The sequence below is a fragment of the Grampus griseus genome (genome assembly GCF_964374135.1).
Source record: "Grampus griseus genome assembly, chromosome: 8".
In the NCBI taxonomy this organism is placed as follows: Eukaryota; Metazoa; Chordata; class Mammalia; order Artiodactyla; family Delphinidae; genus Grampus; species Grampus griseus.
Window position 1 is genome coordinate 9,438,938 of NC_139002.1, and position 20,510 is coordinate 9,459,447.

Sequence of the window (20,510 nt, forward strand, 5' to 3'; positions counted from 1 at the left end):
AGTCAGCCGCCTCTGAATTCCTTTGTTGAAAGAGAAAGATTATTTTTAAGCACATAAAAGTGAGAAAGTTTTTCAGGATGGCCATACTCCTTTTGAGAAATGAGAAAAGTGGAAGACAGAAGACAACTTATATTGGCTGAAATAATGAAAGTCCAAGTATCCATAAATTGATTATGGTGCAGTATTATTTGGATGAGACATGAGATCAAAATCAGGAAAGTTATTGATTAATTCTCCTTGCCTCCAGATTATATAACATCGTTCCCATCATAAGTAAGATAAGCTCCATGTGAGAAAAGACACTTCAATGAAAAAAAAACTTAGACCAATGGAACCACGGTTCTAGTACCAGTTTTGTCCACTGACTATGTGATTTTTTTAAAAAATAAATTATTTATTTATTTTTGGCTGTGTTGGGACTTCGTTGCTGTGCGGGGCTTTCTCTAATCGCGGCGAGTGGGGGCTACTCTTCATTGCAGTGTGAGGGCTTCTCATTATGGTGGCTTCTCTTGCTGCAGAGCATGGGCTCTAGGCACATGGACTTCAGTAGTTGTGGCACGTGGGCTCAGTAGTTGTGGCTTGTGGGCTCTAGAGCGCAGGCTCAGTAGCTGTGGCGCACGGGCTTAGTTGCTCCGTGGCATGTGGGCTCTTCCTGGACCAGAGCTCGAACCCGTGACTCCTGCATTGGCAGGCGGATTCTTAACCACTGCGCCACCAGGGAAGCCCCTGACTATGTGATTTTTAAGAAGAAGCAACTTATCTCTTTCAAGGTAAGATTGTTTTTTTTAATTAACACTACATGATTTCAAAAGTCTATTTCAGTTCCAACATTCCATGAAAACTGATTCATTAGAGACCTCTAAGATGGTAAGGAACAAAAATCATGGCAAGTTTTAGTTTGCAGTTAGGCAAGAGCAGTTTGCTAAAAGCATGGACCATTTCCAGATGCCTGGAGGCGTAGCTACAGAAGATTTACTTGATTTGACCCTGGCTCCTCTTCCCCAGTCTGTCCCGTGAGTAAAATGATCCTTGCTGCAGTGTACGTCGTAAGGCTAACGGAAGAATAATGGCAAATACAAAAAAGCGAGGTAAGGACGAATGAAAACGTGATGTTATTACAAGGTGGTTCGGACTCGGTTCTCTTCAGGAGGCTTGTTAGGGACCCTTGATGACTGGGCCTGACCCCCTCTCTGAGGCCTAATTTTACTTGCCCCCAAATCCCGCGGTCCGCCGGAGCCAGTAGGTCGGGAACTGTGAAGACCATTATACTCCGGAACAGGCACTAAGGTCTAGAAAGGAGGAAAGGGGTGGCCGGGACTCTCCGCCTCAGAGCACTGCCGTCCTGCCTCCATGGTAACAGCGAGGCAAGCCGGGAAAGCAACTCTTCCGCCCAACAACCCGCCCTCAGGCTAGACTGACCAATGGTCCCGTGGGTTACCTAAGGGACGGTGTGATTGACAACGGGGTGGGGCGAGCGTGGGGAGCCAGGACTGTCTCTATCCAATAGAACATGAGGCCGGTTCCAGGACCAACAGGCACCGACCAATCGGAATGCGTAACGGAGGGCGACGTGCCCACCCACCACGCTCCGCGTTGCCCGGAGCCGCGGTGGGTGTAAGCAAATGAGGGGGAATTTGGGAGTTGAAAGAGCGGCGCTGATTAGCCAATCCGGAATTGCCTGGATGAAAGCCCACTTGTGATTCGCCCTGAGTAGACCAAATCCCCTGTGGGCTGAAACAGGCCGGACTGAGAGGTGTGAGTAGGGGACCCGGGAAATGGGGAGCCAGGTGAGGGGGATGGGGGTGGAAGTGAGATGAGTGGAGGTGGCCGCGGAGAGGAGAGAATGGCAGGGGATGGGGCTGAGACGGCTAGAGGAAGGCGTGGGCGGATGGCGGTGCAGGGACCTCTCAGGCTACCCTCACCGCCGATCTGGACCCAAGGCCTGGCGGCCAATAATTGCTGAATTGGGGGTGGAAAAGGCAAGAATGCTTTATTTCTCATGCTCTTAAGAAAGTGAAATGTCAGTGCCCGATTCGAAATACCTTGTGACCGAAACCTTAATCTCTCTCCCAACTACTGGTAGATAGCGGGCGAAAATTCTGAAGATGAGATCTGTGGGCACTGTTTTCCTGTCGCCAGTTTGAATCTGCGACGGGGGGGGGGGGGGGGGGAGGGAAATTAGACTAATACCTTCTCCCAGTTAAGGGAGGACAGAGTTGGGTTTTGGGGGAGGGCTCCTTCTTATGAGAGAGAAAACCTAAAACGTTATCTCCATTCAGGAAGATGTAAGAAGTTTGCCGTGCTTCCTCAGTCATGCCCTATTCTTAGTTTATAATTTAACTAAAGTCAGTGTGATCACTAGGAGTATAAGAAGGTTAACTCCAAATCTCAAGCTTTTAAACACTTTCTCCCCAAATATTAAAGGCCCAGAACTGGTCCTGAACAGTTGGTCTACACAGTGTTATTGTCCATTATTTGCCTCTGCTCTGGCTGAGGCCAGTCTCCACATTATTCCCCAGATACTCAGTGGCCAATCTTGTCTCACCCTCTTTGTTCAAACTGTTTTCTCTCCGTGGATCCCCTTCCATTTCTGATTCACCTTTCCCATTCCTACCCATATGCCAGGGCCCAGCATTAGTTCTAGCTGTACCATGAAGACCCACAGTAACTCCAGCCAAAGCAATATTTCCCCCAAATAATACAAGTGAAGAAGTGCTCTGAGGACGACAGTGCTCCTGCAGATATGTGGTAGTAGTAGTATTTTTTTGGGAAATTAACTATAAATTAAGTTTGGCACATTGTCATATCTTTCTTTAGTGTTTCCTAATTGTTTCATTTGCTGTTGATGTTAACGAACCACAGGCTATTAAGGCAAGAGTGACATCACATTTCCTTTGTATCCTCAAAGTCCCTACCAGTGCTTAAATCAGACGGAGAAAGACAAATATCGTATGATTTCACTCATACGTGGAATAAACAAACAAAAATGAACAAACCAAACCAAACAAGAAGAAGACATAGATCCAGAGAACAGAGTAGTGATTATCAGAGGGGGAGGTGGGGAGGGTGCAAAATGGGTAAAGGGGATCAAATGTAGGGTGACAGATGGAAACTAAATTTTTGATGGTGAGCACACAGTAGGGCATATAGAAGTGGAAATATAATGTTGTACACATGAAACATATAATGTTATAAACCAGTGTTACCTCAATAAAAAATAAATCTTTAAGAAAGAAAAAAGGAAACAGTGGGTTACAGGAGTGAACTGCCCTTCTGGAAGATTCTTCTTCATTTTCCTTTATAGCTGTTCCAAACCTTCAAAGATAATTGGGCGGGGGGTCACTTGCACACTTTTTTTCTACTTTAAACACTTCAATAAGGTTTGAATTTTAAAATATTAGGATAATGCCTCTACTTTTATAATGAAATAAAATGCAAGTCTGGGAAAAATCAATTGTCACGCTACCAAAATGCCATCGATGTGTCATCATCTGTTAACGCGCTGACAGAAAATGGGGAGCAGTGTATCCGGATTACACCCTTCCACCCTTTTTCCTGCATGCTTCTGTGATTTGAAAGCGCATAGCGACTGTTGTCCTTTAAACACACCACTCGGGCCCCCAGCAGGCAGCCCTCCAGTGCCAGCTTCTGCACTGGGGTCAGTACCTCCTAATTCCTGCAGATTCTAAGCAGGGCTCATTCTCTTTCCTTCCTCCCTCCCCAGAGACAAACGCTCTTCTGAAATTGCTTTCCATCATTTATGCCCACGTTTATGTTTACTGTATATGTGTAGCTCATAAACTATATGTATATTGCTATTTAGGTATTTTTAAAATTTTAAAGATACAAGTAGCATAGTACTGTGGGCTTCATTTTGCAACTTGCTTTTAGACTCAATATTGTTTTGAGATACATTCATTTCAATAAGGCTAGCTCAAGTTCATTCATTTTAAGTGTTCATTCTGAGTATATAATACCCATTCCCTTACTGATGGACATTTAGATTTTTTCAGATGTTTTGCTATTATGAACACCCTTCTACCTGTCTCTTTATGCCAGAGTTTATCTAGGACCATGGTTCTTTAAGGGGATGGTAATGCCCCTTTGGTCATTTTGGAATTCGTGAGGGCACCTCTGGTTATTATTGTGATTTTGGGGACACTACCAGGGTTTACAAAGAAGGTCTGGGGACGTTAGAAGTCCTGCAGTACACTGGACAGCCCCTCACAGTAAAGAATTGTCCTTCCTCCTGCACAACTTTTGAGGGTCTCACAGGATACTCATTTATAATGTGAGCCTAGAACCTAACTCCATTTTTTGTATAAACATAATGTATTTTTTGGCACAGTTTAATATAGTAAAATTTCCAGGAATGCACTCTAATGTAAATCAAGGGGAAAGTATGCTTATTTGTGGTTTGGAACTTTTTAACAAGAGTTGTTCATCGCTCTAGAAAACCCCGTACCTGAAGGCAGCCCAGCTCGTGGTATTTGAGTTGCCGTATAACACACCTACATCAGCCAGCATTTGTAGCTTTTGCGTTCATGGTGATTCTAAGTTTAGGTGCGAGCATCTGAGTGCGTTACTTCCTTATGTATTCTAGTGTAGTCAGCCTGAACATTTGTATATTTAAACATATGCTGTTTTATTATGAATTACTTTCCATTTAAAATTGGCTTCTGCGTATGATATAAAGTAGAGATCTGGTTTTATTCTTTTCTGATTGGATAATCACTTGTCCCAACACTATCTATGAAATCCTCTACCCACTGAGTATAAAGCCAACTCTGTCTTGTGCGAAGTTCTCATAAATGCATGGATCTGCTTCTGGGTTCTCCGTTTTATTCCACTGGCTCACGTGTCTTTATGCCACTATCACACTGTTTTAATTACCTTGGTTTTATAATGTGTCTTGCAGCAGTTGGTAACACGAAAGGCAAGTTTCCATCCTGTTCTCAAAATTGTTTTCGCTATTCTTGGGCTTTTGCTTTTCCATATGAATTTAGGATCAGTTTTCAAGTTCCACAAAAAATTACTTTGAGATTTTGGTTAGAATTGCATTGAACTGATAGATTAAGGAAAATTGAGATATTTCAATATTAAACCATCCCATCCATTCAGGAACATGGGTTATTTCTCTATTCAGGCCTTTTAAAAATATGTATCTTCAAATAAAGTTTTATAATTTTTGCTATAAAAATCTTCATGGGCTTCCCTGGTGGCACAGTGGTTGAGAGTCCACCTGCCGATGCACGGGACACGGGTTTGTGCCCCGGTCTGGGAAGATCCCACATGCTGCGGAGCGGCTAGGCCCGTGAGCCACGGCCGCTGAGCCTGCGCGTCCGGAGCCTGGGCTCCGCAACGTGAGAGGCCACAACAGTGAGAGGCCCACGTACCGCAAAAAAAAAAAAAAAAAAAAACTTCACATCTTTTGTTGGATTTATTCCTACTTATACATGTATACTTATTCATACACACATCTTTTTATTGCAAAAGTTTCAAATATATTCAGAAGTACAGAAAATAGTATAGCAAACATTCATGTATTCGCCACCCAGCTTCAACAGTTAACTCATGACCAGCCTTGTTTCATATTAGCCCCCGTCTTCTCCTCTCCCCTGAATAATTAAAAAGTTCCCAGACATCGATTTCTCTTATCTCTGGTGTGCGTGTGTGTGTGTACCTGTATATCAGAAATAATCTTTTAGCAATATAACCACAACACCATCGCATTTTTTAATTAATTAATTTATTTATTTATTTATTAATTTTTGGCTGCACTGGGTCTTCGTTGCTGCGCGTGGGCTTTCTCCAGTTGCAGCGAGCGGAGGCTACTCTTCGTTGCGGTGCATGGACTTCTCATTGCAGTGGCCTCTCTTGTTGCGGAGCACGAGCTCTAGGCGAACTGGCTTCAGTGGTTGCAGCAGGCGGGCCTCAGCAGTTGCAGTATGCGGGCTCAGTCGTTGTGGCTCACAGGCTCTAGAGCGCAAGCTCAGTAGTTATAGTGCATGGGCTTAGTTGCTCCATGGCACATGAGATTTTCCCGGACCAGGGCTCGAACCCATGTCCCCTGCATTGGCAGGCGGATTCCCAACCACTGCGCCACCAGGGAAGTCCCCACATTTTTTAAAAAACAATATTTTTCATTTAAAAACTAAACAGCAATTCCTTAATATCATCAAGTATCCAGATACTGTTCAGATTTCCCCAGTCATCTCATACAAGTTTTTGTATAGTTGGTTTGTTTGAATCAGGACCCAAACAAAGCCCATATATTGCATTTGTCTGGTATATCTCTTCAGACTTTCTTTGAAGTAAACTTTTTTGGAAAAAAAAAAAGGTATAATGCACATACCGAAAAATATGCAAATCAGAAGTGTACAGCTAGATACAATTTAACAGAATTAACAAAGCCATGTAACCAACACCCAGATGAAGAAACAAAATTTCATAAGCACCCCAGAACCCCCTTCAGACCCCCTCCAGTCACTACTTTCTACAAGGGAACCACACTCCTGACTTCTAACCCCAAAATTAGTTTGACCTGGTTTTAAACATTATATATGTGGAATTATACAGTATGAACTCTTTGGCCTTTAGCTTTTTACACTCAATATTTGCGAAACACCCACATTGCTGGGTATAGTTGTAGTTTGTTCATTTTTGCTGCTTTCTACTATTCCATTGTATGAATGAAGAGATTGTATGTATAATACCACACTTTATCTATTCGACTGATGGATATTTAGGTTGTTTCAGTTTTTAACTATTTCAAATAGGGCTGCGTTGAACTTTTGTACATGTCTTTTAGTGAACTTATGTGTATATGTCTGTCGGGGACACACCCAGGAAGAGAAGAGCTGAATCTAGGGTTCATGGACATTCAGCTTTATTAGATATTACCAAGGAGTCTCCAAAGCGGTAGTAACAACTACTGGTAGTCTACTGGTAGACACTCACCAGCAGGGTATGAGGGTTCCAGTTACTCCACATCTTTGTCAACACTTGGTGTTATCTGTCATTTTCATTTTAGCCGTTCTGGTAGGTGTCTAGAGGTACTGCATTTTGGTTTTCATTTGCAATTTCCTGATGACTTATGAAGTTGGGCACCTTTTCACGTATTTGTTGGCCATTTGTATATCCTCCTTGTCAAGTGTTTATTCTTAGCTGCTTGATCTATCAGTTTCTGAGAGAGGTATATTAAAATCTTGCACGAAATTTGTGGGCTTTTCCATTTATTGCGGTGATTCAGTTTTGGCTTTATATGTTTTGAGGCTTTGTTTTAGGTCCATGTGTTTTGAGTTGTATTTTTTTGTTAAATTATTCCTTTTGTGACTGTCGTTATTAATAATTTTCAAAGCTTTACATTCCGTTTTGCTTGATACTGATATTGCTTTACCAGACTGTATTTTGTTTTGTTTTGTTTTTTTCTTTTTTTTGGTAATTGTGGTAAAAAACACATATATAAAATTTACTACCTTAACCATTTTTGAGTGTTCAGCAGTGTTAAGTATATTCACATCATTGTGTAACAGATCTCTAGAACTTTTTCATCTTGCACAACTGAAACTCTGTATCCATTGAACAATTCCCCTTTTCCCCTCTTTTTGTTTTGGTAGTATTTGCTTTGTATGTCTTTTTCACTCTCTTTATTTTCAGCCTCTCTCTCATTATGCTTTCTGCACAGCTTTTATAAAGAGCTGTTCAAAAAAAAATCTAATATAAGAATCTCTTTTAATAGTCAAGTGTAATCTGCTTACATTTACTATGATTACTGTTATATTTGGGCTTATTTTTACAGTCTTATTCTGTATTTTCCTTTGTTTCTTTCCACTCCTGCCTTCTGCTTTCTTCCTTTATTTTTCTCACTCTACTAGTATGGAAGTTATTCATCCTATTTATGTTATCTGGTGTTTAACATGCATGTTTAGCTTAACAAAGCCTATAGGTAAAATCATTAACTCTCACCTCCTCAGAGCAAAATAATAACTATGGAATGATTTAACTTTGAGCTGTCCTTTCTCACCTTCCACTTGTCGACAAATATTTTCATTCTTCCTTGTTTTTAACTCATCAAGAAATTAGTCCTTATCATTAAAGAAGTCTTTACTGTCAGTATTTACTAATATTTTTCTCACCTTTCCTCCTTACATCTCACACCTTCTTTCTCAGTTCATTTTCCTTCTTGGTGAAGTATATCTATGCGAGCTGAACTCCATTCCAGTCTTTGTATGTCTGAAAACCTCTATTTTACACTCACTCCAGTGGGAACCTTGCATGCTGACCTCCCTCCAGAGAGGTTTCCATCTGTCTATGCTGGGATCCCATGGGCTTCTCACTGTTCGTGTAGTTTTCATGTTACTCTTACTACTTGGGATTCCCACACCTCCGTGCTAGTGGGATCCGAACCCCTCTCCCGCATGTGATGAAGGATGGGGATGCAGATTTCTCTTGGGTTGTTCTTTTTTCACCCATAGGCTCAGGAACTTGGCCTGCTTTCTTCCAGCCACGTCAGCATCAAATTTTTTAGTCCCTGTTTCAAAGACAGCTGAGCCCTTACAGAGCCCATTTTTATACCTTGTTCTCAGTTCTAGTTCTCTGTATCATGGGTCTGAGGCCTCACCTGTTGAGGAAAGGACCACTCCTAAGGTTTGCACCTGGTTCCAGGACCCCTGCAGGTCTTTGGGCTCAGCTCCTGCGTACTATCCAGGCTTTGAGTTACATTTTTGTTTATAGTACTTAAGGATTTCCCTTTATTGCTTTCAAGCTGCACTGTGTATTAAATTCTTTTCATCTATTTTATTAAGCCTTTCTATGTGTTTGCTGTTGTGTGGGGTAATTCCCGTGTCAGCTCTGTCCAGCATATTGACCAGAAGCCACAGTCATCTTTCTCTAAAATTAGATACGATCCCATCACTCCTTCATTGGACTTTTGTGGGCTTGTTAGCACTGCTTCATGTATTCATCCAACAAATATCTATTACTTACAACCTCTGTAGAAAAGAACCGGCGAGACTGTAGTGAGCAAGATACAAAGTCTCTGCCCTCCTGGAGTTTACTATTCCAGCTGGAGAGACAGAAAGTAAACCTGTGAACAATAAATCAGAATGTGAACTACAGTTTGCGAAGTGCCCTCTGAAGGGACTAGGGTGAAGGTGGGTTTCTTTAGCTATAGGATGGTCAGGGAAGACCGCTCTGAGGACGCTGTGTTTAAAGCTGGGTCAGAAGCATGAGGAGAAGCCAGTCCTGCAAATGGTAGGCGGCTTCTTTGCGGTCAGGGGTTCATTCCAGGCAGTGGAAACAGCAGGCACAAGGACCCAGAGATGGGAAAACCCTTGGCATATTGAGTTACTGAGGACACCCGACACCCCTGTGTCTAATGAGGGGAGAATGGGCAAGGGGGCCACGCCCATCTGCTGCCAGGCCTCTCTGCCCACCTCTCCCTTACTCTGTCCTCTGGCCATGGTTCTCTCCTAAATGGGCCCAGGCAGAGTCACCTCCTTTGTAAAGCCCTTCTCACATCTCAATTCCCATTGCACTTTGTTTTTCCTACTGATCAGAATGGAAAGTTGTCTGCGTAACAGTGTTCTCCAATAGGTCTTAAGCTTCTGTCAGAAGAAATGTCTTGTTTACCTTGTGATCCCCAGCTTGTAGCAATGCTCTACAAGGTAGGTGCAAAATAAATGTTGACTGGGACTTCCCTGGCAGTCCAGTGGTTAACACCCCACGCTTCCAATGCAGGGGGCGCGGGTTCGATCCCTGGTTGGGGAACTAAGATCCCACATGCCTCTCCGTGTGGCCAAAAAAATAAATAAAATAAATAAATGTTGAGTGAATATATGTGGGGTTTTGTTGGTTAGCAGTTCATGCTTAGGACTTACTTTCCAATATCTTTATAACAGAAATTCTCATAGGTAATCATTTTTGTGGTATTTAAGCCATTAGGGTAAAGAAAACCATCAGCCTGAGGAGGAAATTGTTTGCTTAAGGCTTGCCTCTGATACTGAAAGGGAAAATCAGGGGAGGTACTATATGGTGTTACCCTGGAGTGGGTTGAATGGTGGCCCCAAGAAAGATATGTCCACATCTTAACCCCTGGAACCTGTGAATGGGACAGGTTTATTTGCAGATGCAATTAAGTTAAGGATCTTGAGATGAGATCATGATGGATCATTTGGGTGGAACTAAATCCAATGACAAGTGTCCCCATAAGAGATGGGACAGGAAGAAGACAGAGACACAGGGGAGGCCATGTGAAGACAGAGGCAGAGATTGCAGTGATGCAGCCACAAGCCAGGGAACACCTGGGGCCGCCAGGAGCTGGAAGAGGCAGGAAGAATTCTCTCTTAGAGCCTTTGGAAAAAAGTGTGACCTGGCTGACACATTAATTTCAGAATTCTGGCCTCCAGAACTGTGAGAGTATAGCTGTCTGTTGTAAGCCACCGGGTTGGTTAATACTGTCCCATCACATCATACCTCAGTTACGTCTTCTGTAACGTGGATATGGTACCTACCTCAGAAGCTTATTGCCATGATTGAATGAGCTATATTTGTAAGGTACTTAGCACAAGTGAATGTTCAGGAACAGTGATGGCTCTTCTTCTTCTGCAAGGATTAGGAGTTCTGTCTTGTGATTGCCTGCTGAGTCACAGCTCGCACCACAGACTTAAGTCACAGCTCGCACCGTAGACCCGAGAGCTACGACTTCTCGTGGGCCCTGGAGCCCTCAGGTCCTGGTACCTTTTACAGCCCTCGGTTAGGGTTTTGTATCAGGGGAGAATCCAGCTTGTGGGTTGTGGGAAGACAAACTCAGATTCCGAATTTGAAATGACCCACGTGGAGCAGAAAGCAGCTTCTCAGTCCTCACCAAAAAGAAAGGTTTGGGTTCTAAATTTGTAATTCCTATTAAGGGACTCGACATTCCCAAAGACCTGTATTGACGAATCCTCCTACCACAGCAATCATCAAAAATTCCCCAGAATGAATTGGGACTTTCTGTGTTTGACCACCCACCAGGAAACCCAGGAGCGCACGGAAGCCTGGCGGTACCCACAGCACCAGGGACAGACAGCTCATCAGGCCGGGGGGTCCAGGCCTGCAGCTCTCAGCTGCCCCCCGCCGCATGGCTGGCACCGTGCTGGGCGTGGGGGCTGGCGTGTTCATCCTCGCCCTGCTCTGGGTGTCAGTGCTGCTGCTGTGTCTGCTGCTATCCAGAGCCTCAGGTATAGCTAGGTAAGGCCTTCTCTCCAGCCAGGAGTCCCAGGTAAAAGCAATTAGAAGTGCAATCACTGATGCTCATGAAACGTTTAGAATTCAGAAGCTCATTGTTGTAATTACTGGCAGTTTGAATGAGTTGCATTTTCACGTCATCATAAGGACTAACTGCGTTATTTATGCTCGGATGCAGAGGTGGGAGGAGAAGGGGAGTGGTATCTGTCAGCTCTCAGTGTTGAGGAGATGGGGACACAGGGGATGGAAAGAGAATCCGCTTTCACTGCCTGTTGAGTTTCTTGGGGTTGTATGTGTGCGTGTTTCTTAATTGTTGAGATTTACAGCAGGCACTGGGTCCAGCCCCTAAGGCTCCTGACCTGGGCCCTGGGACGCTGAAGAGTCGTAGGTGACTTGGGCTGGCATTGACTTAAGAAAGAATCAGGCCATAAACTGACTCTAAGGTCACCATGGAGTCACATTCCCTGGCCAGACAGTGTAGGTACAAATCAGCAAGTTACATCATTTACTAAAGTTTTCTGGTTTAAAACACAGCACTTGGGGGATGAGCTGCTTCACTTTTTCCTGATCAAGACTGCACAGAGGCAAAGATAAAAACCACCAATTCCCATTCTTAGGAATTTGGAGTTCCCAGGAATAAACAGGAACGCATCCCGCTGGTACCTGTCTGGGAAGAAGGGTTTGGGGATGAAGGGGAAAACATTTCTAAATTCCCTGGGCGGTGTGGGCAGCACACTGGGCCCTGTTAATGGACTGAAACAGGATATCCGCCCAGGGAAGAGCCAGTCCCGGCCTAGCTGAATAGAGAGGAGACTGAACAGTGCTTTTAACCCTCTGTCTTTCACTCCCAGGTTCTCCGTCATTTTCGTGTTCCTCGGTGCTCTGATTATCACGGCGGTTCTGTTGCTCTTCCCCCGAGCCAGTGAATTCCCAGTTCCTGAGGCTGAGATGAAGGTAAAACCATGGGTTTTGTTTTGCATCCTGAGTTGTGTCTCTTCTTTCTCTTGCTCTGGACCTCCATCCTGCCCCACATGGTCCCTGATGCCAGGAGGGCGGAAATGTGTTAGAAAAATTGTAAAGTTGAAACCAGGATCGGGGGAGCTCAGAGGGAGTTTTAACCCCCTCCCCCCTCCCCCAGGAAGAGACAGTTCTTCCGATGCCCCCTTGCAACACCCCCAGGCAGCTATTTGCCTAATCTGTTCTCGTCTCCAGTTTGCATCAAGTGGAAAGAGCCGTAAGCCCAGAAGCCACCTCATGGTGTGAGGGCCGGAGCCGAGCAGACAGGCGGGAAGAGCCTGTCCTGAGTAAGAGGCTCCCACTCCTGCTGGCCTTGGCTCAGAAACTCGCATCCCGGGCAGCACGTAGGCAGTGCTCTCCGGTGCTGAACGACATGCTTTTTCACCTCCGTGTGTTTGCGTTTTTCCACTTGTGGCATGGAGCGAGCACTGTCCATAGAGAAGAGCAGTGAGGAAGGAGGGGCGCTTCTCTGGAAAGCGGAAGTTGTAGAGGTTGGTGCGTTTAATACTAACAGCCTTTGGCGAGGCCCCTTTGGTCCTCGTTTCTAGAACCACATCTCCCAGCACCTACCTGTCTACGTGGATTTTTACCATCTCTCCTAGACCCCACCCATTCTGGTTCATTCCTGACTGGGGCTCTGGCTTTGCCATACAGAGCTGGTCTCAGGTCCCCACGATCTTGATCACAGTATTGACTTCCTGTGTCCCATTACTTTTTCGAGCAGCTTCTTTCCTCTGTTTTAATTTTTAAGCTGTCACGGTGATAACAGCTAACGTTTTTTAAGGCATCACTGTGTGCCAGGTCCTGTGCTAAGCCTGTCGTTTACAAGCTCTCATTTAAACCTCAGGACAACCCTAAGTGGTATGACACAGGTGCTGTTAGTGTCCCCAGTTCATAGGTAAGGATGCCGAGGCTGGAAGGGGTTAGGGTAACTTGCCCAAGATCATACATGTATAGGAAGAGGCAGATCAAGGATTCAAGCTGAGGTCTGTCTTCAAAACCTTCCTTGTTGGGGACTCCACAGAATATTAGGGGCCTTCGCAGCAAGTGCAGAGGCAACCATTTTGACACTAGACACTAGACTAAACAAAATGATGTAACTCCTGAACACAAAATGATGTAACTCCTGAACTAAAATCGGCACACATTTCCAGTTCTATCTAGGACTGACCATGGCAAAAGGGAGGAAATTCATTTTGAAAATTCCAAGGGAAATAATACTTACCACACAAAACTGAGGAATTATTTTCATACATGCCAGGTTTTTTTTGGTCACCATTTGGAAACCACTCTGACTGTGTCAGGACTGTGTGTGTGAGCTGGGGCGCAGACTCCCACCCTGGTTTTCCTGTCTAAAATGGGGAGAGCGGTGAAGGCTGCGTATTTCTGGATTGCTGTGGATGTGAACATTGGAAGAAGGGCACAGAGTAAACACTGTTTCAAAATCAATCCCTCTTTCCTCTGTCATATGAGTTTCAGACCCAGGAGAGCAGAATGGGCTTTGAGCAAAATATGTTCGTCAGCATGGCCAGCAGGATCTCATTTTCAGGTTTTGAGCACCAGCTCCTTCAGCAGCTTGGCTCAATACTGTATCAATAATACATGGCCTGGGCCTTGCTCACCCAGGCCTGCTAATTGGCTAATTAAAAAGGGAACCCTGTCGAACCAGCAAACATGCAGCTCGCGAGAGACTTGTTCAGTCCTGGAGCCAAGGTCAAGGTTATGTTAAAGCTATCTCAGCAAGCTGACCTTTGTTGTAAGTCGGCTGTCAGGGTAATCTCTGGAGCAGCCCTTTCCTTCTTGGTGTCTTTGGAACTCAGGGATCACAGCAGAGCTCGGACTTGACAGGTGCTTTGTGTATCGCCACTGTATTAGTTACCTACTGCTGCTGTAACAAATGACCACGAAATTAGTGGCTTACAACACAAATTTACTATCTTATATAGTTCCGTAGATTAGAAGCCCCAAATCAGCCTCACTGGGCTAAAATCAAGGGGTTGGCAGGGCTGTCTTCCTTTCTGGAGGTTCCGCGGAAGAATGTTTCCTTGCCCTTTCCTGCTTCCGGAGGCCACCCTCGGCTTGCAGTCCTCTTGCTCCATCTTCAGAGCCAGCAAAGTAACGTCTCTCTGACTCTGCCTCCGTCCTCACATCCTTCTCTCTGACCCTCTCTCCTGCATCCCTCTACCACTTCTAAGGACCCTTGTGATTACACTGGGCCACTGTATTGGACAGTTCGGGCCAATCTCCCTATTTTAAGGTCAGCTGATTAGCAACCTCAATTCCATCTACAACCTTAATGCTCCTTTGTCATGTAATTTAACATATTCGGACTTTCTGGGGATGAGGATGTGGACATTTTAGGGCCATTGTTCTGTCAACCACAGTCGGCCTTCAGGTATTTTGGGTTCTCTTCAGGTGCTGGGTTCTGGAATCTTCCGGAAGCTGTGAAGTCCCCAGTCACTTGGTTTGTGCTGCTTCTCCCTTAAGTCTGTAGATTAAACTGCTTTTTCCTGCCCGGACTTAAGCAGCACCATTTGGATCTGCGGAAAACAGAGCTCTGGCTGTGAACAGTAGACAAGCAGGGAGGGCCAACACCAATCATAGGTTTATGTCAGCAAAGACCAACAGTTTCGGGGCCTCAAGTACAACTGGTTGTCAAGCAGCCACTGTACGAATTGGGGCAAGTTATCTCTCCTCTTCGTGTTTCAGTATCTCAGGAAAATGACTGTTTCCCCCAACCCTTGGAATGCTGGCTTACGAATTTTAGGGTTCAGAACTCTTCTGATGAAAGTTTTAGAGTCACCTTTTCATTTTGAAAATGACATCTCCTGAGTTGGCAATGGGTTGATGATGTGAGGGCTTGGGTCCTGGGTGTGTGGGGTTTATTATACTGTCGTATCTTTATGTATGTTTAAAATTCTCCATGATGAAAAGTTGACAGCCACTTAATGAGCCTTTCAGAGACCAAGCAAGCAAACTTCTCATTAACTCTTTCCGAGAACTGATTTCAGAACAGAAAAGGACTCGTCCAGGGTCTTCAGAGTGTTTGTGAACCTCCTACTGGAGCCATTTGTTCCCTGGACTTCATTAAGCCTCTCTTTATCTTGTATTTCTGGCTCAGCACGTTGAAAAAAGGTTCTTTCTTATCCATTTGCAGGGTAGACTCAGGGCAGGATGTTACTGTAAGTTACAAATATGGACAGACTCTGGGCCCATTCATCAGAGATTACAGATGAGCACAGCCGGGGTGCGGAAGTGACAGTAATTTCGTTTTTGATGGTTCTTTCTCCAGATTGTAGATGCCTTTTTCATTGGCCGCTATGTCCTGCTGGCTTTCATCACTCTTGTCTTCCTTGGGAGCCTTTTCTTGGTTCTAATCCATCACATCGTGGAGCCAATCTATGCCAAACCACTGCGGTCCCACTGAGCCATCTTCAGGAAAACCAAGACCCTGTTCTTTCCCTCGCTTTGATGTCATTGATGAGCAGAAAGGTACTGTTTGGAGTCTTGTTTTGACAGCCTTCCTGCCTAAAGATTGGAGGATCATCTCTTCATCACTAAGACAAATCCCTTGAGTCCTGGCTTCCAGAAACAGGGTTGCAAAATTGCCCCTGGGGAGAGATTCTCACCAGCTTAAGAGGGATATTGCCATCTTCTTAGCACCTGTACCTCAGATTTTCCATCTCTTTTGAAAAGGAAATAGCAACAGGGATCTGCTTAGAGTAGGTTTTCAATGAAGACTTCAGTAAATGAATTTTGGGAAAAGGGGCACTTTGGCTTCTGCTGTCAAATCGACAGAAGAACTTGGTCCTTTTTGATACTATGAAAAATTGTTAGTTACGAGGTCAAGATCATTTGGGAAAGAAAGACAATCAAAGTTCAAAAGGTGGGCTTCCCTGGTGGCGCAGTGGTTGAGAGTCCGCCTGCTGATGCAGGGGACGCGGGTTCGTGCCCTGGTCCGGGAGGATCCCACATGCCGCGGAGAGGCTGGGCCCGTGAGCCATGGCCGCTGGGCCTGCACGTCCGGAGCCTGTGCTCCACAACGGGAGAAGCCACAGCAGTGAGAGGCCCGCGTACCGCAAAAAAAAAAAAAAAAAAAAAAAAGTTCAAAAGGTTATTTCAGTGTAATGACCTGGAGACGTATCCAGGCCCCGGTTATGGAGCACTCCGCATATCACAACACCGGGCTCCACAGAGGCCACGGTGTCGCTTCCCGCTGCTCCAAGAAAGCAAGCAACAGCAGCTGAAGGACTGGCTTTCACCTCGAACTCCTGGCCACAGCCTTCTAAACCTTGCATTGCTATATTTCAGGTTCACTCGGGGATTAGAGGCGGGGTATGGAAATGCCAGTTGTGTGTCCTGCTGCTCTGTCTCTCTGGATTCTTTTGCTTCCAGGATTTGGTGGCCTTTGTTGCCTTATTTGGTTACCATAAGAGTCCATTTGGGGTTACTGTCATCTCTTTCATCTTCGTAGCTCTTTCTCCAAAGCTGGTGAGGAATGTATATGCCCAGGCTTAGGTATAACTTTATACCTAAGCCCCCAGACCAAGTGAAATTTGTTAGTAACTAGAGGGGCTCTAGGCTGGTTCCATTTTGGAAGTCTCATCCTGGCTCCCTAGAGCTATTTGAAGAAGGAATTTCTGGCTTAAAATTAAGAACCAGAAAACAAGTTGGAAAAAGAACTTTGATTGAGTGCGTGCTATAATGCCAGTAGTACACTAATCTTTTTTTTTTTTTTTTAAACACAGATGTAAATGACGGCTTGTGTGTTAAGGGCAAAAATATGCTTCGTACAAAGGGTATTTTAGCTCAGCCTGGCTTCTGTAGATCCTGTAACTACCAGCAGTGGTGACATGAATGATGGGTCACCTACCTTCATACGCCACGAAGTCATGTCCAGCCCTGAAAACGACCCTCAGGGTTGGGATCAGAAGTAGAAGTCTGGGAGGGCACAACATGAATTTCACTGAGTTCTACATGGGGGACCCCGATAATCAGTGGCTAATACGGCAGCCCTTGTGCTCACGGCCTTCCTGGGGACAGAGCTTAGAGGGCATCCCTTAAATACAAACAAATCATCTCAGGGTCCCATTCATCCTTCTTTGATCAATGGCCTTAGCGCAGGTGGTGCCACCCGGAGGGGATCCCGCGGCAACGAGACTGTGGTGATCCCACTGTCTGGAAGCGGGGGAGGGAGAGTTCAGGGCTTCTATATGAGAAGACAGGTTATTTCACAGCCTCTTAAAATTGCATCCTGACGAAAACCACATGAGCAGGACGCCACAACGTTCACAGCGGAGACGTTTCTCTGATCCACTAGGTGGCGCTGTCGCGAGCCGGCAGAACACACTTGGTAATTTTTTTGACAAGTTCCTTTTATTTCTCACTGGTAAAACAGAAGTAAAGCTAACATTCTTTCCTGATGCATGGTATCGGATATTTAATCTAAGAATTCATCAGAGTTATTGTACGCTGTTCAGTTGCTAGGGAACGCACTGCCATTCATGCCTGCTGCACACAGCAGGTGTCGGCACTCACTCAGCGTTGACTGTGCTCGCACTGGGTGTGAAGCATGGTCCTGGTGGAGTAAATCCACCCCAGAATGAGGCTCTGAGGCATCCAGGCTGTCTTCCTCACTCCATCCTGGGATGAAGGGATCCAAACCATTTTTAAATGTTTTTATTCTAACATAAAGTAATCCATTTCTTGATCTGTTCTCTAAGACATCAACTTTTCTGTCAGCTCTATCCTGTTGCTGCTGCACTTGAAGGGTTTTGTTTTGCTTTGATTTTTATTCATGTGTAAAGAAACCTGCTGCAATTATTTCACAGATGAGAGACAGGCAGAGAGATACAGGGGTTTAAAAAGTTGCCCAGGGGCTTCCCTGGTGGCGCAGTGGTTAAGAAGAATCCGCCTGCCAATTCAGGGGACACGGCTTCGAGCCCTGGTCCGGGAAGATCCCACGTGCCGCGGAGCAACTAAGCCCGTGCGCCACAACTACTGAGCCTGCGCTCTAGAGCCCATGAGCCACAACTGCTGAGCCCACGTGCCACAACTACTGAAGCCTGCATGCCTAGAGCCCATGCTCCGCAACAAGAGAAGCCACTGCAATGAGAAGCCCGCACACCGCAACCAAGAGTAGCCCCCGCTCGCTGCAACTAGAGAAAGCCCGCGCGCAGCAACAAAGACCCAACGCAGCCAAAAATAAATAAATAAATAAAAATTTAAAAGTTGCCCAGCTTGTTAGTAGTGAGGCTCACACTTTGCATCGGGATCCTGACATTTCATTTCTCCGATGGTTTTAAGGATCCGTTTTGGCTTTCGAACAACTTCTTATTTTTACATTGGCTAACACTATTTCTTAGCTATGTGTACCCACCATTCCCCTGACCCGTATCCAAAAAATGTAAACGTTTCATTAAAGAATTCCTAATTAACAGTTATGGTACAAATAAAAAGCATTTTATCATGACTTCTTGGCATAAAGCTTCAAGTATTTGGCTCTTATTACATAGGAGCAAGTTACCAGACACGGGAATGGGAACCGCATGGAAATGAGTCTGGAGAAGCGCTGATTATCCTCGCGGGAGCATAAAAGCTCAGGATTGGAAGGGATGCTGTGGTCCATGGAGTTCAATCTTTCATCTCTATTTCCAACGCAATACTTCGGAATATTCTATTCTTCACTTGCTGAAATCACAATTTTTATTGTATTGAGCAAACACGTATGAGGCACTTTTCTAAGTGCCTTCTTAAGTATTAACTTATGTAATCCTTATAGCAACCCTGTGAAACAAGTGCTCTTAATACCCCCATTTCACAGATGGGGAACAGGCACAGAGGGGTGAAGGGGTTTGCTTGAGGTCACTCAGCTAGGGGTTAAACAGGACTCAGGACCTGAACTCAGGCAGCCTCAGTTCTTCACTTCCTTACATCATGTTGCTCCATAAGATGAAAACAAAGGAAAAGGAGGGACCAAGGAATACCAAGGAGAAGCAGTTGAATCTAGAGGAAAGTCCAGAATCTTAGGAATTGGCCAGGAATCCAGGGCAACACAGTTAAAAGCCACGTGGACCTCAGGGACAGCCTCACTGATCACGTCTGGTTTCGGGGTGGGGGGGTGGTTTCTGTGCTGTGAGACTTTGCTTAGAGATACCGGGGGAGCGGCTTGTGGACTGAGTATCAAGGATATACGCGGCAAGCTCTCTCTTCAGCTCTGTCTGCCCAGAAAGTTTGATACTTGGGTTGGTTTTCAGAGGTGCCAGTGGAAGAATCAGAGCCACAAGCCAAGAATGTGTGTTTGTTTCTCGATCTCTGTCTCTAGCAGACCACATTGGTTGCTGTTTACTCAAGGAAAAAAAAAAATTTCCCAGTCCCCCCACTCCCAGCCTGCTCAACACACACCCTCCTGCCTCAGTTTCCTGGGACCTAAGAAATGACAGCAAAGATCAAAGCTGGGGCCCGGCACCACAGACGGAATGAGAAAGTTCATTTTTCTGGTTTTCCTCACACACGTTGGATATTGTAAAGGGTGTACATTTAGCCCAGGTCCTGCCTTCAGGGAACTTGGGGTAGTTACACATGTGGCATCTACATGGTATCCGAATTCTCCATGGCCATCCTCGCCACTTTTTTTTTTTTTTTAAATCTTTGCAGATTTCTTTGCTCTTGCTGTCTTCATATTGATGTTGGCCCCATTTTACACTGGGAACATGTAATAGTTTCCTATTGCTGCTATAACAAATTACCACAAACTTAGCCGTTTAGAAGAATACCAATATATTATAGTTCTGGAGGCCAGAAATCTAAAATGGGTTTCACAAGGTTAAAATCAGGGTTTGGGAGGCTCTAGGGGAGAATCCTGTTTCCTTGTCTTTTCCAGCCTCTGGAGGCTGCCCGTATTCCTTGGCCCTGCATCCATCTTCAAAGCCAGCAACTTCTGACAGTCCAGTGGTTAGGACTCGCCGCTTTCACTGAACCTGAGGACACAGGTTCAGTCTCTGGTCAGGGAACTAAGATCCCGGCACGTCACTCCGTGGCAGCCCAAAATTTTAAATTTAAAAATTAAAAAAAAAAATTTCTAAGCCAGCATCTTCTAATCTGATACCTGACACTCTTGCCTCCCTTAACCACATCTGCCAGGTCTCATTTGCCATGTAAGATAGCATTCACCGGTCCTGGCAGCTAGGCTATGGACCCCTCTGGACGAGGGGCATTATTCTGCCTACCCCAGCATATCCGGCCCCTCTTCCGCCTCTAAGGAC

General features: G+C 45.1%; 1 protein-coding gene across 2 annotated transcripts; it reads left to right on the forward strand.

Annotated features, from left to right (window-relative positions):
- The first annotated feature begins 1,738 nt into the window (after positions 1-1,738).
- On the forward strand, positions 1,739-18,687 carry TMEM218 (transmembrane protein 218). Of its 2 annotated transcripts, none has more exons than XM_082661233.1 (4): positions 1,739-1,753; positions 11,017-11,232; positions 12,081-12,183; positions 15,539-18,687. In XM_082661233.1, exons 2-4 carry the CDS (start codon positions 11,123-11,125, stop codon positions 15,671-15,673), a joined length of 348 nt encoding a protein of 115 aa, XP_082517359.1. In that variant the 5' UTR covers positions 1,739-1,753; positions 11,017-11,122; the 3' UTR covers positions 15,674-18,687. The 2 variants fall into 2 exon arrangements, with proteins under 2 accessions (XP_082517359.1, XP_082517360.1); XM_082661234.1 differs by having other exon boundaries at positions 1,744-1,787.
- The last annotated feature ends 1,823 nt before the right edge of the window (positions 18,688-20,510 follow it).

What these genes read in the sequence shown, in the direction of transcription:
- TMEM218 (XM_082661233.1), top strand. Translation starts at nt 11,123, where the DNA reads ATGGCTGGCACCGTGCTGGGCGTGGGGGCTGGCGTGTTCATCCTCGCC. An exon ending in AGAGCCTCAGGTATAGCTAG is followed by an intron (nt 11,233 to 12,080) that starts GTAAGGCCTTCT and finishes TTTCACTCCCAG; the next exon opens with GTTCTCCGTCATTTTCGTGT. An exon ending in TTCCTGAGGCTGAGATGAAG is followed by an intron (nt 12,184 to 15,538) that starts GTAAAACCATGG and finishes TTCTTTCTCCAG; the next exon opens with ATTGTAGATGCCTTTTTCAT.